This window comes from Balearica regulorum, chromosome 2 (genome assembly GCF_011004875.1).
Source record: "Balearica regulorum gibbericeps isolate bBalReg1 chromosome 2, bBalReg1.pri, whole genome shotgun sequence".
NCBI classification, from domain to species: domain Eukaryota; kingdom Metazoa; phylum Chordata; class Aves; order Gruiformes; family Gruidae; genus Balearica; species Balearica regulorum.
Window position 1 is genome coordinate 32,294,636 of NC_046185.1, and position 18,270 is coordinate 32,312,905.

Here is an 18,270-nt window from a genome sequence, read left to right on the forward strand (position 1 = left end):
ACTGAGAAGTTCTACTGAGAGTCTGAATTTCTGTATTGAGTGGAACAAAATTATATTTAAATATTTGGCACCTTTGCCTGTATTTTTTTTTTTTTGCTGTCATAGAAACAAATGCCATTGATTATTGATATCATTATAATAGCAGAGCTTGACCATGTCTTCACAGTGGTTTGCTCAGGGCTTTTTCATGACACTCATAAAACATTTCTCATCAGGCTTTGCGTTTTACATTCTTTTAGCTACAGGAATGAAAACTTCCATTCTTCATTCACGTACATCTGTGCCACTTTCAGTCCACTGCCAGTCGTCTCAATAGCCAGCACTGGAGACACAGGGAAGGCTGATAAGGTCCCTGAACTTGCGTCCCACAGAACGAAGATGCCAATATGCTTGACCAATACATTAGGTTTTAGGCAGCTCCGTATGCATAACCAGAGATAATATTTTACCCCCTAATGATGGAGTGACCCCCAAATTCTGCTCTTCTTTCCAGTCTGTTTGGTAGTTATCTTCCCACTGACTGTCAGTACGTGCAGTGATGTTAGTGTGTTTGCTTCTGTAAGCTCCAGTTGGCCAGGGCTATATTCAAGTGCTGCATTGTCACATGCAATCTAGCTAATATCCCCAAACTCTTTCCGGTATTCATTTCAAATTTCTGCTTTAGCAGTGGTCAGAGCAAAGTGGGGTTTGGCTTTGGACTTCCTCAGGTGCATGAAGCACCTGTTGGTTTTAACATGCTTGCCATAGGCTCTGCTTAGTGTTGTTCAAAAACACAAGGTGACAATGACTGTTGTTTAAGCTGATGGCTTTGCACAAGCTTACAGCATTCTGCTAAATGCTTCCAAGAATATAAGAGGCTTTTATCTGCTTTTATCTAGCAGAGCATCTAGATCTCTGCTGGTATCTAGCAGAATATAGCCATTTACCTTGTAAAAGGCTTTGACACAAGGAGCAAAAATATTCTGTAAAATTATTAAGCAGGTGTCACAAACAATAAATGTTCAGAAGACGAGAGCATGTTTGCTTGCTTAGTACATGGAAAGAGGAAAACAAAATTGAATAGGAAACAAATACAGCTGAAGTGACAATGGGTTGATGAGTCACAAGAAGAAAGATTGCATTTTCTGATGGAATATAACCAGCAACCTTGGAGCATTTTTTGAAGCGTTTGATTGCAGGGAACAGAGATGCTTTGAAAATCCTATTTTGAGCATCCATCCTTTATTTGAATGACTGGGTGCTGTGATAATAAATAATGGATGAATAAAATTTAAGCCAAAAGGGACCCTCAGGTCATCTCTCAGGACTTCACTGTTATCACAAGACATGACATTTCAGCAGGTTATCCTCAACTGAACTAACACATCTGTTTTGACATCTCTTCAGTTGAAGACATCAATGGCTGAAAAGTCTCAGTGCTTGGAGGTTTTTTTTTCTAGTGGTTCATCAATATTATTGGCAAAATTGTGATTCTCATTTGCATTTGTTGGACTTCACTTTCCCGCCATTGCGTAATTTTTCCCAGACAGGTTTAAGCACCTTTTAATACCAGTATTTTCTTTCTGTAAAGGTATAGACATCTCAGTCTTTTTAATAACTTAACAGATCAAGATCTTTACATGGTTATTCAGTTTTGTGCATGTTCTCTGTCCTCTCTTTAATAGCCTTTAAAGAAAGATAGGCAGCAGAATACTAGACACTCTCCTAGTATCTCTCTTACCATCCCATGTTCTGCTCTGTGCAGAATTCACACTACCTTTCTACTGCCACTTCCCATGATCTTGCTCATACATACGAAGCTAGGATTGGGTCTTTTTGCCCCAGCATTGCCTAGGAGCTCTAGGTGATCTATACAAAAATCATAGAGATCTGTGCCAGGGTAGCTGCTTAAGCTGGCCGTATGGCCTCCCTTGGCTGATAAAGTTGGGACCAACAAGGGCTGGGGCAGCATCTGTGAATGCTTCAACACATTTTTGAGAAACAAGATGAATTGTTCCATGCAGAGCTTTGTCCCACCCCAGCTGCGCTGCTTTGCTGCTGGCTGGGGTCAGGTAGAGGTGGGCTTGCATCTGGGGCTGCTTTGTGATTTCCATCTTACTGGGGAGGAGCTGCAGGATGGATTTGAACAGTGATGAGAATGGTGAGAACAAAATCTGGAGCAAAAAACAGATCTGGATGGTCAAATTTACTTCGTTACCTTTTTTTTGTTGTTGGGTTTTTTTCCTGAGGTTGATAATGTGATGTCTTCCACATAATAAAAAAGGAAATGAAACTATTAAGAATGTTAAACTGTTCGGTACTGTACTCTGTTAAGGCACTGAAACAAAACCTCGTGAATAATAGATCTGAAAAACACGCTTTGAAACTCTCACAGTACAAAAAATGAAAGACATCAAGGCTTCTCATGGCATTCTCTGAGAGTACCATGGCTCAACTCTAACCCTGTCCTTGGAGTGTTTTATATTAATATATTTTGTACGGGAGATAAGCCAGGGATTCCTTTCATTGCAGTTTTTGAAAGCCATCACTAGAATGTGTTGGGAGACATTAAAAAATAATGATGCAAGAAATGTAAAAATTTCAAATTAAATCCTTTAAATGGCACCCTCAGTATAGGAATTAAAAACCAGGTTTAATAGCTGCCTTCCTACTCTGTTCAGAAATGCATATTTGTGAGGGTGGGACAGAAGCCTCGGAGGAATGAATGATGGGTGAGAGTGGTCACAGCCATCCCCAGTGAGTTCATTCCACCTTGCATTGCACAGGTTATCACTCCAAAAGGAACCAATGGAGACTAAAAACCAGTAATGAAATAGAGGGACTATAAGCTAAAATACTCCATTTGTCTCGAAATAGCAGTCCTGTATTTTTCTAGTATGGAATAGAGGGTATCAGTGAAGGCATTTTTAAAGTGAGGGGGAAATTTTAGCCAAGACGTGGTGAGACTCAACCATTTCTGTAATTGCGTTGTTATTTTTGTAGCACTGTTTCCAAGAATAGAAGGTTTGTTGCTTTAAATTTCAAACTAATAACTTGAGTAGTTTTAATAGAAAAAGGACTGCTTGCTAATTTGTGATCACATGCAGTTTTAAATATTGGATAGTTTAACAAAATGCTTTCATGTCTGCACCTATAATTTAGAGTTTGAATAAAATTCTTGATGTTGTGTAGTAATAAGGATGCTTCCTCTACATGTGAAATTGCACACCTGCAAAATCACTGTCCCATTTTCTTGGTAGCAAATGGTATAATTAGGATCAAAAAAACATCTTTAGTTATAGCCTCCTCATTTTTACATGCTCATTGCTTTCCAGGGTAACTCCCTTTGTAAACCTTTTGCTGTAGCCTGAAATGACTTTTAAGTTTAAAAAAAAAAAAAAAAGAAATAACATTTCCCCTTCAGCATTCTTGAAAGTTAGCAAGAGCTTAACTATGCCATTCCATATCCTCCCCCTCCAGTTTTATTATGTAAAAATGTTGGGGTTTTCTGTTTATATGTATGTTTTAAGGGGACATAGTAAAATTACTTACTTTTTTAAAATTGCAAGTTTAAAATCTTGACTGAGGAGTTTTGGGGGTTTTAGCTGTTTCCTTAATTAATCATTAAGATTTTGAGAGATTTAAAGTGTCCGTGCAAAAGTGAAAGGATTAGGATAGGGACCAAATTGCAGTAAAAGGGATATAGTCAGTCAGAAGGAAGCTTTCAAGTTGCTTAAGTTTGGAAGTGCTATTTTTGTGTGTCCAGCAAAGAGAAGACCCTACCCTATGTAAGTTAAGACATAGTAGTTTGATATTTGTGTGCAAAGATAAAAGGTCCTTCTTTTAATGTCATAAGAGGACATAAACTTTCATTTTTGTATTTGCTTTTAAATTAATTGACATTAGCAAGGCTGTACTGTATGCTTTCTCTATGCTCTTACATACTGTATTGTATTGGTGATGTATGCTTGTACACTTATGGTTCAAATAAGAAAAAGGATTTTCATCTTGCTTCTTTTCAAATTCTTTTCCATGATGGTCCAAAAATTACAAAGAGCACTGAAACAAATATTTGGGTCACCTCCAACTTAAAGTCATCTCCTGGAAGCAGACGTTTGAGGAAAGGCGCACCTGTACCCAGTGCTTTACCTGCTCCAGAAGAGATGGAGAGAAGCCTCCAAGCACTCATTCAAACTAGAGAAAGCTTTTTGGAGTCCATTGACCCTTGGCTGAAGTTGAGGCGAAGGTTTCTGGTGGGTGCTTCAGTGGGTGCTCTACCAACACTGGCCTGAGATGGGGTTGCAGCTCAGCGGCACAGCCGGTGGAGTCCCACCTCTGAAGCTGGGTGGTAGCCGGAGTTGCTCTCCGCAGCCAAAACTGCTGTTCCCAAAGGGTTAAAATTGGTAGCTCTTGTAAATAAATTCTATAGAAGGGGAGAAAACTTTGACTCTACTTGCAAAAAAATTTTCTGAAGTTCTGTAGAATATTCCTATACCTTGACTTATATATGCAACCAAACTATCTTCGTTTACTTCAAAGTGAATTTAATCCTCCTACCTGGCAGTAGGAAGTGGTAGGAGGAAAACACGTGCATCCTTGACAAACACAGTGCTTGGGGGTTGGGTGAAGGTTAATGGTTCCTGCTGATGGTCATGAGATAGGATGGTCTTGAATACCAGCATTGTTACTTAAAAATAAAGCAAGTCCTTTTGCAAAATGAAGTAGCTGGTTTCTTTCCTTTTATACTGGTGTCCTGTGTCTCCTAGGACACTGTTCCTGAAAATATTAAAATGCCTGCTTTGTTTCTGGGTCCCGCTTCAAGCTTCTGCTTTAGCCATAGGATAGTTTTATCTGTTTTTAAGGGTAAATACCTTCGTGGATAGAATATGCTTACTATGCATACAGCAACCTATCATTTCCTCTTGCTCTAAATGTGGTGGATAGACCACCACTGCATGTTGTGTTCATGTTTCTACTTTTTCTGCATCTTCCACTTCTCCTTTATTCTGAAGTGTTTCAGCTATAGGGAACATCTGTCACAAACCCAAATGTTTATGTTCATACAAATTGGCAGTTGTGTCAGCTCCTTAAAGTGATGTTCTTCAGGATCTCTTTGTAAGGAGAGGTGCTGTGACTGGAAAACCTTCTTTAATAATTAAGTATGATTAAAGTATCTGGAATCTGAATTACTGAAGCAGCGTTGAAGATTGTGGTTCTTTTTATGAAAATACAATTGCTTGGATTTAGCATTACCAATATATGTTAAAGTCATGTCTGGAAATTTGAGCAAAGTTCTCTGCAAACTACAATAAGCAAAGTCTTTGTAATACTAAAATGGGGGAAGTCATGCTTAAGATTATTAATTTATTATTAAATTAGATGTATTAATCATGAGAAGTACAGTTTCTTCACAGATTTTGCTCATGGACTTTCCTAGTTCTAAATAGCACTTTTAAAGGTTTGATTAGAAAAAATTAATTTCATCTATTCACTTGCAAAACACTTACCACTGTAGTCTAGCAACCAGCACAAAAGGAACTGTTGCATGATGAAAGTAATATTTTGTGTTTCACTTACAAAGATGGAACTCAGTATCTCTGCTACTCCACGCTGTCGAATAGGGAGAGGACTTCTAATTCAATAAACCTTGTTCGGTTCAATCTTCCGTAGAAATACGTTGGACCTTAAAGCCAGTTTTCACAAAAGCATCCTCCTTTCCATTACTGGTGAGCTGCTTTTGCTCTACGAGAAAGGAGAGAAGAAAAAGGCAGAGGGATTGCTGGTCTTTCAAATTGGTCACAGAGCCACTAGTTTTAGTATTAAATTTTATTAGGTCAAAAACCTATTCTTCATCTTTTAAAAAGCAGCACAGAATGTTGTAGTTCACAGGTCTGAGTTTAGTGTCACTCAAACTTTAATAGTTTCATGCGGTCTTTATTTTTGAGTGACTTTTTCCTCTTCTGTGGCTCTACTCTGTATAGAGTTTTCTTCATTTCTACACTATTTGCCTACAACGTTTTCCGTGCTTTCTTGTCACCTGCTTTACTGTTTATCCTCTGTTTTGTATCTCCCCAAGCCTGTTTGTTTTCCTCATTGTAAGGTGTCAGCTCCCTCTTTTCTGTTTCCTTAGACCATTTCTTCCTCTCAGATATCCTTCTCTCCCTCTTCTTTTGCCTTGTTTCAGAAATTAATTTCTCTCTCTTTTTTTTCCTTTAAATTTATCCTTTCTCATGCCTCTTCCACTCCTCGCACTCATTGATAAATGCAGAAAAGTCTGGTAATTTACACTGAAGATAGTGTTAGGAATCAGGATAACTTTATGGTTGGATGCTAAGGCAGCCCATCTAGCCTGCAGCTGTCAGTAAGGTAAAAGTTGGGTTCATGCCACAGAATTTTCTGTAGATTTCTCCCATATACCCAAATGGCTAAAATTACTAGTCAGCTGGCATCTTCATTAAGGTTCAGCTGTTGGCTGCTGGAAGGAGTGAGGAGCTTTCTTCTTCATTCCGCTTCTTATCTCAAAACATCTTGATTTCTTTGGAGAGCTTTCTCTTCTTAAAAAGTGTAACAAATCCTGGAAAATACCGTCCATTTTAAGATCGTATCAACTGTCTTTTAATTTTTTTTTTTCCCTTGTGTTATTCCTCTTAAATATTGCACGTTTGCTTTCATGAATTACTGTCATCAGTTATGAAACTGTTCTGCTTTGAAATGCAAATATTTTGCATAGAAAGGGGCAGAATTGATCTTCTCCAGCTATTCAGGTAACAGCCTCACATAAGCTGTTCCCTGCCTTTGGTATCTGTGCTGTACTCTTCACTGCAACAGTGCTTACTTGCATTTTGCGCAGATGAAGGACTTCAATTTCATGTTTTTTAGAAAGCGTGCAGTATTTCCACTGCATTGATTCATGCAGATCATCATGGGATTCATTGGGATGAGCATTGGCAGAAACCTTTCTCGCCGAAGGACCCCATGTAGTGGAGGCATCAAATGATCTTCCTTTGCAGTTTGTAACATAACCAAGTACCTTATCCAGGATTAACCAAGAGCCACAGGAAATTCATGTAAGATAGAGTTGACAGAAAGTGGTAAAAAGATGCAAGTTCAGCATCTTTTCTTAAGATGTATAGTTTTCCAAAAGGATCTTGGTTTGATGTGCTAAAGAAAGTTGAAACTCAGTTCGGTTTTGCTCCATGCTAGCCAGCAATTGTCAGAGAGTAAAGATGTCTGCCCAGCCTGAAGGTGAAAATGAGCAAGGTGGAAATGCGTTCAACCAGACTTCCCTGTTACATTTTCTCCAGTCTGTAACTGGAGAGTGTTTCAAACTTGCTTTTGCTAAAGGTGGTCAAGCTTTGAGGCATCTTCAGCTTTTTATGCTTTGACTAGGAAAAAAATGGGTATGGCTTGAACTTTCAAAAGAAGAAGAATTCTCAGTTTTATTGCTGGACTTTGATCAGTAGCTCTCCAGGTGCGTTATAAAAGATGCTAGTATTTCAAAAATCTTCACTAATTTGGCATGGCCATCTTGACACAACGTCTGTTTTTAAAACACGTTGAACACTCGCATCTTCTGACTTAAAAGGAAAAAGAAAGAAAGAAAAAAAACATAAAACAATAAAACCCAACCCCGTAGGCAGAATGTTTCATTACAATAGTTGTGGGGTTTCTTTTTAATTATATGTCATAAAAAACTTGCAGATGATACCCACTTTTTGGAGGAGGGGATAAGACAAGAAAAGTTCCCTTGCCCGAGGCCCAGAGTTGGAAATGTAAACCATAGTTAAATGGCATTATACTTTTTTGATAATAGCAATGTCACCAGTGATCTAATGATGACTTGTCCTCCCCTTTAATGATACGTTTTCCTGCAGATAATTGTGTGCATGATAGCAGATGATACAGTAAAATATTTTGATGGAAGACACAAACAGTTTCCTATATAATAAACTGCTTTTCTTGGCATCTGGTGGTGTCTGCTCTTCCATGGCCAGGATTATATCAACAGAGGCTGGCTCTGTGGTGTTGCAGAGTACGTCCCAGCAGTTTGAGTGCCGATGCATTACAACAGTGTTGGACTTCCATTGCAGCATGTTGTTTTCCATGGGGCTCCTACTTCGATCTGCAGACAGGAGAGCAGCCTTAGGAGATACAAGACCGTTGCTTAACAAAATTTACCTTCTTCCCCCTCTCCCCTTTTCTTCACAGAAAATATCAGAGAGGAACCCGAGTACGTCTGAGACTGCTGGATCTGGAACTCACGGCTAGGTTCCTGGGTGCAACAACTGATACAACTTTGCTGGAAGCTGATGCAGTGCTTTTAGGGCTCGTCGAAAGCAGGAAAACAAAGCAAAAGGAGTAAATTTCATGTAAATAAATGCACTTTGTGCTCTAGAGCAAATTATATAAGTGAAATGTTTCCTCAGGAAATAAATGAAAAATTTCTGTCTGCTTGGTTATGTAAATAACGAGATCAATAAAAGACAATATGCACATCATACCTGATTCTTGCTCCATTTTTATTCACTCATCTTTCTAACTCTTTGCCTTTATATTTAAATGCGAAAGGTTAACTGATCTTCTGCAGGTGCTACTAGTTGATTGTTTGCATATTCTTGTACAAAGAATTCCAGAGTTTGTCTTCCCATCCCAAAGGGATGTTGATCTAAGACATTATACTTCCATGGAAGAAGTCCAAAGCTTGCTGTCGTGGTGTTTCACACAGAACAAGGTCAAGGGTTCCTGATTTCCAAGTTGTGGTGCAGAATGTTTACTGCAGATAATGGTTTTAATCTCTTTTATCTCCATCTGCACAAAGAACTAGAGATTATTCTTTGCTTTAATTGGACCTCTCATTTCCAATGCATGTTAGTAAATTTTCTCTGGTTGTTAATATAAATGAAAAGAAACTAGTTCAATGTAGTAGGCCAAGTGTAGGTCTTAGGTTAGTGTAAGTATATTTAAGGTAAATATAATGGCTGTTTGAATGCACAAACAAAGAATCATGCTATGGTGTTTCCAACGTCTTTTTTGGAGCATTTGCCATCACAGAGCATTTCTTTTGATTTCTGTTATACCCAAGTCTGAATTCTGCACAGTCATTTGCGATCTGCGTTAGTGCCTAGGAGATATGCTAAGGGCAAGTGAAATTTGCCATTTATACCACTGAATTACAAAAGAGAGCCCGTTTAATCTTAAAATATTTTTCCCGAATGTTGTAATACAATGAGATTTGCTAAGGTGGTATGCCTTGTTTGTCTCCAGTGACTGTCCAGTGACACGTTTCTCGCTCTATGTACTAAGAGAGCAAAATGCACACTGGCTTAAGCGTCTGTCACTCAAATCCACAGACACCTTGTCTTTCTGCTGGAGCAGGCCACATGAACAGTGATGGAGCCACTAAAGGATGGTATAGTTCCTTCTGCCTCTCATGACAGAGTATGTTGGTATTTTGCCACCCAAACTCTGCAAGTCTTCATAATGTCCAACAAAATTAATTTAGAACAGGATACAAAAGCTTTAATCTGTTTAGAGGTCTTTTCCAAAAACATTGTAATTTCTCTTGTAAAGTTTGTCTTTTGCTTAAAAGCATATCGAAAGGAAAGCTGAGGTGCCTTTTTACCTGGAACCACAGTGGTTTGATTCTTTCTTACTTCTCTGCCCAAAATGAAAACTTGACAAAAGAAACAAAAGAAAACTCCTTTCCTATTTTTGCCCTTTTGTAATACTGAGAAGAGAGGTATAGTGCAGGCATCAGCTGCTACGGGTAGTCTCCAAAATACATCTCATGCATGATCTGTCAAGGACAATATTTTTAATATAAGGTATTTATTTGCCAAAAATACTAGGAGGAATCACATGGAAAACGCATAATCATTCTGAAGGGAATGGGCCTGTTTTAGCAAATCCTTTTATAGTTTTGCAAACTGAAGTTTTGTTTCTGAAATCGGTAAGGATCCAGGCAAGAGAGAAGAAACAAGCAATGATGTGAGCTGATTTTGTTGCTTTAATTTGCTCATTCATCTCAGTCATCTTAATTAGGGGAGTTTGAACATGAATTTCATTGGGTGTTAGCCTCCAGGTAAAGAGTTATCCTAGCACTGGAGTAGGAAAAGAAGGCCTTTTTAAGAAGCCAGGAAGAATTTAAAATATCAAAGAGAAATCTCGTCTGTTGAACATAACTCATCCTAAACACTTGATCAACCTTAAGAGTGTGGTGGGTTGACCCTGCCTGGAGGCCAGATGCCCTCCAAAGCAACTCTATGATTCTCCTCCTTAACTGGACAGGGGAGAAAAAGTATAACGAAAGGCTCGTGGGTCAAGATAAGGACAGGGGGAGATCACTCACCAATTATGTCAAGGGCAAAACAGACTCAACTTAGAAAAAAATTCATCTAATTTATTAGCAAGCAAAACAGAGTAGAGCAATGAGAAATAACCAGACTGCTCCAGGGTGGGTCCCCCACGGGGTCACAAGTCCTGCCAGCAAACCTGCTCTGGCATGGACTCCTCTCTCCATGGGGCCACAGGTCCTGCCAGGAGCTTGCTCCAGCGTGGGCTTCCCATGGGGTCACAGCCTCCTTCAGGTGCCTTCAGCTGCTCCGGCGTGGGGTCGTCCATGGGCTGCAGGTGGAATCTCTATACCCCCTCATCCTCCCTCCATGGGCTGCAGGGGGACAGCCTGCTTCACCATGGTCTTCACCACGGGCTGCAGGGGGATCTCTGCTCCGGCACCTGGAGCACCTCCTCCCCCTCCTTCTGCACTGACCTTGGTGTCTGCAGAGTTTCTTACATCTTCTCATTGTGGCTGCTAAAGCTACTGCTAGGTTTTGGGGTTTTTTTCCCTTCTTAAATATGTTATCCCAGAGGTGCTACCACAGTCGCTGATGGGCTCGGCCTTGGTCAGTGGCGAGTCCATCTTGGAGCCAGCTGGCAATGGCTTTATCATACATGGGGAAGCTTCTGGCAGCTTCTCACAGAAGCCATCCATGTAGCCCCTCTGCTACCAAAACCTGGCCATGCAAACCCAAAACAGGGAGGAAATATATGTGTTAACATTTTGTGGGCAGGTTAAGAGTTATTTCACAGTAGGGTATCCAATAGTGATTTTACCAAATCTTCCTCTCAATAACCTGTAGAGAAGTGGCTTTTCGAGACTGTAGTGGTTGCTATTTCAATCCAGCTTATGGTTTTATTTGGAAACCCACAGGTTCACATAGACCAACCCAATCTTACAAATCATGTGGTTGAATCTTCAATGGCTTTAGGCTGCTGCTAGCCATTCTGGCCTTTGGAGAGCCAGTCGTTCTCCCAGCTCATCTTTAGTGACCTTCAAGGCAGTTATTTCTCAGCCCTCTAAACTGTTCAGACAGGAGATGTCCCATGGAGGAGCCTTTATTTAGGGTAGCCTATGCCCATCCCATGTTGCCTCAATTCTGTAGAACTCCCAAATGCAGAATTACAGTGACAGAGCAGGTAATTCTGAAATGGTGTTGTGGTGGGCTGTTGGGGTTGTGTTTCATATTTGTAATACCTACATACACCAAGACTATGTATAGACCACGTATCCTTACTGCAATGGGAGGGACCACCAGTGTTGTTCATTACTGAACAGCCACGATGGCACAATTGCATGGCCCTGCGTCTATAAGACTATTCTCATTTTTTACTCCAATCTTTCATCAGAATATCAGGTATTTCTAGTGCTGTCCATACAGAAGAATAACAAATGCAGACACTTTTCAGCTGGTTGCCACCTGTTCCCAGGAGTTCCCTCTTTCTTCATGGCTGCATGCCTTTTTGCTCCTTCTCTTTGCATTTTCTTCTGCCAAACACACACATACGTGTGTACAACTCATTCTTCTTGAATAATGCACAGTGAGGTCTCCTCATCCACATAGTTCAGATTCCCGAGTAGCCTTACATGTGCCTTGGTTTGGGCAGTTGGATGAATCTGATTTTTTGTTTGGAGGTCATTCTTATTTCATGTATGAGGATAGTTGTTTCTAGTAACATAAAGGGTAAAGCCACCCCACCACATCCTGCAGCGTTGTGCCTAGCCCACACCACCACCTGGAATACTCTTATCACTTAGGTATACTATGTGTATTACTAATATCAACCAAATGAATGCTAGTGGTTCAACATACCGAGACTTTGTAGCTGTAAGTGTAAATCCATCACGTTGCTGAGACTCCTGAGGCCGGTATAAGCCGAGTTCTGTGACTGTGGTCATCTGACTGCCAACATCAGGAATTTCTCTATATACCATGCTCTGTTTTCTTCTAAATTTTGTAATTTTGAATTACCAGGAAGCACTGACCAGATGAGCAAAGCTAATTAGTAAAATCTTATTAACTTAATGTCATACAATTCATTCTTTGGATTACGCAGCTGAGAAGATGTTTGGTGTTAGCAGATCTCAGTCTGGTTTTGATCTGTTTTTCAGAGGGTTTTTTTTCCTATAACAGTCGTGATTTTTGAAAGTGTATAAGGTGGGTTTTTCCTCTGAAGACTCTCAGGTAACAACACAGACCCCACTTCATTAGCAGATACGTGATTCTGCATCCTCCTTTATCAGATACTGCTTTGCATGCTGCCCACATCTCTTAATTGACAAATTCACCTCAAGTAGTTGTAATTTGTGCTTGGTATAGTGCAAAATTTACACTCAGAGATGTGACGCTTAGAGAACAGCATGAAGTGCATCCTCAGCAGGTGGAGGAGGAGGGCTGGCCGCCATCTTGGCTTCGCCATCCCCGCTCGGTCAGGGGCTCTACATACGTGCTGTCAATAGGGTGCAGGTAGCTGTGGGCAGGTGCAAATCACTTCTACACAAGCAAGAAATGTTTCCATGCATTCTGCTAAAAGGACACTTACTTTTACCACGCCTGTAACTGAAGTGCCCATGAACTTCACCCTACCCCACTTCCACTTATTCCACCCAAATATTATACCTGGATGTCTGTAGTGCTCTCAGCTTTTACAGATGTGCTTATGAGCAAAGTTAGCTCTCATAAAAACTGAATCAGAGCCAGTTGGGGTTTTAGTTGAAGCACTACTTTGGCTTTTGTGTTATTCAGGTCCTGTTATGAAGGCTTTAATAAGTTTTCCTAAAATTCTACCTTCTATTTCATGAACAGAACATTAAAACACCTTATACATACTTGGGAAGAAAAATAGGTTTATCATGAGGTAGATTTGGAAGAAAAATGAAAATATTTAAATGTTCTTTTGATGACTGATGTGCTATAACAGGACCTGGTAAATCCCCCTGGGCTTCTCTGCCCTGTCATATTCCAGGCCTTTAGGTGATGAGATGGGGAAAAAGGAAAACGCTGAAGAAATCAGACCTGCCTACTGAGAGCAAATCTTGCCAAAGCTTTGGCACTGAATTAGTTTCTAAAGAAAAGAGTACTTCACATTTTATTTTTCTTTAGGGCATTCTGGAAAGTTTGTTTCCCTCCTCATTTCTTAATACTCTCACACTTATATATCAGTCAAATTATTGTTCAAGCTTTTTTTTTTTTTTTTTTTTTTTTTTTTCTGACAGCATTACACCCTTATGCTGGGAAAGCTTTTCAAGTCTTCTGTTTGGGCGAGACAGCATTTCTGCTAGATACAAGCATGCACTCTACATGTGTTTTTTAGTAAATTATGCATTCTGGGGAAGCGTTTATCACATATGAAGCCAAATGAGGCTATAACACTGTCATCTGGCCGTAACCCAAAGTAAATATTATCCCTGGTATGACAGCATTAGACTAACATCACGAAGTTCTTAAATACTCTTACGTGTTCTTGTTTCCTTCTGAGTTGTGTCTTTTTCAGTCGGAGTTAAGCAGGCAGCGGTGGTCACTCTGCATGGCGGCTGTAGGGAGGCCGTCGGCCATTTGTTAACATTGCAGCCTGGCCGGGTATCACTGCAGCCGGGAGCTACGCTCCCCAAAAGGGTTAATCAATCCAAGGCACCCTTCGGGGTAGATACTGTGGTCACTCTGCAGCTTTGGGTTAACTTCTGAAAGTGGCAACATATTTAAATTATTTTTAAAATACTGACATTTCAAATAGCGAAAAAGGTCTTTTTTTCTCCTGTCTTTAATGAGAAATCAAAGGACTATTGAAATAACCAGCTCTGTGAGATAGCAGTTCCCTTTTGACTGCCTTTCCTTCACATAACAGCAGCTCAGCTGCTTCAATCTTTGCTTGTCTTCTCAACCTCAAGCCTGGGTTGTGTTTAAGACATGGCACATACAGGAACTTAAGCGTTATTTCACGGTCTCAGTCCAGTAACATGAGGAAGAGAGTTAAGGGCTTAATACTTCTCTTCCCAGGGAGAGGAGTTGTCATCTTCTCGTCAAAATGACCAAATACAAATAAAACAGAAAAGTAACTGAAGTTGAAGGCCACAATCTAATGTGCCAACTACCAAAAGATACGGAGACATCAGAGAAGAGAATGAATATATGCACAAATGACAATATGGGCATCATGTTGAACATCTTTGAATGGTTGTGATGACTGGGAGAGGTGCCTGAGGACTGGAGGAAGGCAAATGTCACTCGAATCTTCAAAAAGGACCCGAAGGAGAACCCCAGTGGTGCCCAGTGCAGGACCAGAGGCAGTGGGCACACATTGAAACACAGGACAGGAGATTCCCTCTGTACATCAGGAAACACATTTTCACTGTGAGGGTGACCAAGCACTGGCACAGCTTGCCCAGAGAGGTTGTGGAGTTGCCATCCTTGGAGATATTTGAAAGCTGCCTGGGCATGGTCCTGAGCAGCCCGCTCTGCATGGCCCTGCTTGATCAGGGCAGGGATGGACCAGATGACCTCAGAGGTCCCTTCCTACCTCAACCATCCTGTGATTCTGTGATCTCTTGGCATCTTATTTCTTATGCCACTCTGAACACTGCTTCTTTTCATTTTTCTAAGTGTGTGAAAGCTTAGAGCTTCTTCTATATGCCCTGACATGGAGATGATCTGCTCCTGAGCTACAAGGGTATTGTCTTCACTTTGTGATCCAATTGCTAAAGGGCTGCAGGGAACTGGGGTTTCCCAGAAGTGACAAAGGTGGAAATTGGTATCTTCTGTGGCTCCTTGAGGCTGGCTTGCAGCTTGTTCAGCATGGCCTTCCCTGCAGTGGAAGGGACACTGGCTACTGCGTGCGACTACTACCATTTCCTCCTTCCACTGACGGTATCCTTCAGTGCACTTTATTCCGCATGTATGGGCAAACCAAGAACAGATTCACTCAAACTTAGTTTTCTTTAGGTTCAGGCTCCTGTACACTGTGATACGGATGCACATCGGCTCAGGGTTTGGCACCAGCCACACCAAGTTACAGGGCAGTTTTGTCAATGTGGCTGCAGAAGCTTCTTGCAGCTGGCACAGCTATTCTTCAAGGATGGTTGTTCAGAGTGGCGATGGCCCATGGACTCCTATGTTTAAATGTCCTGTCCTGTCCGTCACTGCTAACTCCTGCCCTCACAGCTCCCCGCATCTCCCCATCTGCCACAGCCCTTGCTCAAGCTCCCCAGCTTATTGCAAACTATCATGGATCTGGCTGTGAAATGGCTTGACGCAGAGAAGGACGTTTAAATAGGCCTGGCGTGGTTTGCTCAGGATCAGGTAAGTGCCGAGCAGGGGCTGGCATGTGATTTCCTTGTCTCTTGCACTGAGGGCCAGACTTTTCTGTCTGTGACTGAGGGGTTCGCACTCCGATTTGTGTTCCTGTTTGCTCCTAGAATACCACTTCTGCAGCATTTCTGCCGGCAAGGTCTTCAGCAAGCTTAGAAGGATGGGTTCCCCCAGTGCTCGGGATTTCCCTTTGCTGTGCAAGCAGCAGAGAGGTAAGAGCTGGAGCCGGCGAAGGCAGGCAGCTGCCCGACAGCTTGAGCTGTGAAAGAGCAGCATCGGCTCAAAATCTTTTCTGCCGTGCCCTTTGCACCTCGGGCTGCGGCTTCTTTGCACACGCTGGATCACTGGGGAGCTGAAGTTTCATTTACCGACTGAACGACTCTGAAAAAGGTCCCCCCCGTCCCAATTAGCGTTGCCAGTTGTCCGCCTCAATGTCGGGTTAAACTGAGCTGCCCGCTCAAGTGGTGGGCGCAGGGCTGGGTGGGGGGCAGGCAGGGGAGCCGCCGGGCAGGCAGGGGACCCGGCAGCGTGCGCCGGGGGGGTGCGGGGGCACCCGCCCCTCTCCAGGGCGCTGGTCCCTTTCAAGCGAGCTGCGGCGCGCCGGGTTCTTGTGTGAAAAACAAGGGGCACAATGCTGGAGTCGTAACCTCCTCACCCCTGACGGCATGGGAAAGTGCACTCCTCAGCTGTTGGGTATAGAAAGGCTGCTGCAGGCATGAGAAATGTTCATAAAAATGCCGTTTAGAGCTTGCCCTTCTACTCTGCACATGTCATCTTGCCTATCAAGCTGCCTAATTGGAAAATTAGGCTGGCCTTAATTTAGAGTCCTGAAAGTTCATGCCAATAATTTCCCAGAGATTTTTTTCTTCCCAATTATTAACAGTTTCAGCACATTGGAAATCTTTATTAAAAAAAAAATACACCCAGGAAGAGCAGAGCTTTCATTTCAGAGAGATTCTTTGATTTCTGTGTATGAAATTGCATTGTTGTGCATCCTGTGAACGATCATCCAGAGACGAATGTGAGCCCCCATTGTTTTCTATGCCTCGTTCTTTATTTGACTGTACACAGAGAGCTGAGCGTATTTTAATTTACAGCATGTTATGATCTTATTTCGGGGCTTAATGCACCTGCTATTTTCTGTCTGCTGAGGCTCTGAAAACAGCAGTGAGCAGAAGCTGCCTTGCAGGTGTAAACGTTCCCCCCCCCGAGGGTCTTGTGCCTGTGGGCACCGCTGATCCCGAGTCACCTAAGGAGACCTAAGGTGGTGTGTGGGATCAGGCAGGCTGGTTGAATCCTTCCAGACTTTGAGCAGGGCTCAACCTTGCAGTTAGCCACATCCAGATAGCTGCAGTTTATGTCTTTGAGATCTCTGTTTCAGACTCTGTTTAGCTGACATGGTGAAGATCTCCTCTCTGTGCCTGGATATTGTCTGTCATCTGAGACCCCCAACGGGGTAAAGGCAGTGGTGACCATGCATGCCAGGCTGTCTTGTTTATCCTCTGCGTCGTGGTTTAACCCAGCAGGCAGCCAAACACCACACAGCCCCTCTCTCGCTCCCCTCACAGTGAGATGGGGGAAAGAATCAGGGGAAAAAAAAGTAAAAGTTGTGGGTTGACAAAAAAACCAGTTTAATAGGACAGCAAAGGAAGAAAAAATAATAACAATGATAAAAGAATGAACAAAACAAGTGATGCACAATGCAATTGCTCACCGCCTGCTGACCGACATGCCCAGCCCATTCCTGAGCAGTGATCATCGCCCCCCCAGCCAACTCCCTCAGTTTATATACTGAGCATGACACCATGCTAGGGCGAGGAAGAAGAATTTCAGTTGACTCCTGCTTGTGCTCTGTGGAAGGGAGCTATGCTCCATGGCCAGATGGGTAAGGGCTCATGGAGGCAGCATGGCAGAGCGCTTTTGTTGCTCCCTCTGTATGTGCCAGCGGTTGGCCGCACTGGAAGCTGGACAGGCTGACAAACCCTCTCGCCATGTCTCTTGGCAGCAATAGGAGCGGCCGATGTGTACAGTGGGGACTAAAGCATGACTTGATAAACCTGTTAGTCCTCCAGATTTTCATCCTATTGCTGAAACCTGCACACACGAAGCATGGGAGTGGGAGAGATCCATATCTAAGATGATTTTCAAGGTCAGCATTGGATACCTTAAGAGAGATGCAGTGTGCTAAGGCCATGGACGCATCGTCCCTGGGTCCTGCTGAGCCATCTGGAAAGGCTGCTGCTCTTGCACAGCTGCTCTGCTACTTCCCACCCCAGAAACTCAGTCCCAGGTGAGTTTCCAACCAGCTTTGACCCTGGGGAGGGCATGTGGCATGAGTTGGGGGCAGTTGCCTTTCCATCTCCAGGAGATGCTCCTGCCCATAGCAGGGGGGTTGGAACTAGATGATCTTTGAGGTCCCTTCCAACCCAAACCATTCTATGATTCTATGATTCTCTAAGAGCGCTGCTGAGCACTGGGGCAAGAGGATGCCTGTGGGTGAGGTCACCAGGCACAGCTTAGGGGCAGCTCCAGGGTTAGGGTTTGGGAGGTTCAGCCCTTCACTTGGTGAAACAAGCTATGTGTGTGAGTGGGACCCCAAGCCTTCATCTTCCCCTAAAATTGTAACCACTCACAGGCTGGGGCTGAGATC

General features: G+C 42.4%; 1 protein-coding gene across 1 annotated transcript in view; it reads left to right on the forward strand.

Annotated features, from left to right (window-relative positions):
* Positions 1 to 8,477, forward strand: part of TPD52 (tumor protein D52) — a 136,101-nt gene extending 127,624 nt beyond the window's left edge. The window contains exon 7 of the mRNA XM_075743837.1: positions 8,188 to 8,477. Within this exon, the coding sequence (XP_075599952.1) occupies positions 8,188 to 8,341 (154 nt within the window). The 3' untranslated portion in view covers positions 8,342 to 8,477. The remainder of the gene's footprint in view (positions 1 to 8,187) is intronic.
* The last annotated feature ends 9,793 nt before the right edge of the window (positions 8,478 to 18,270 follow it).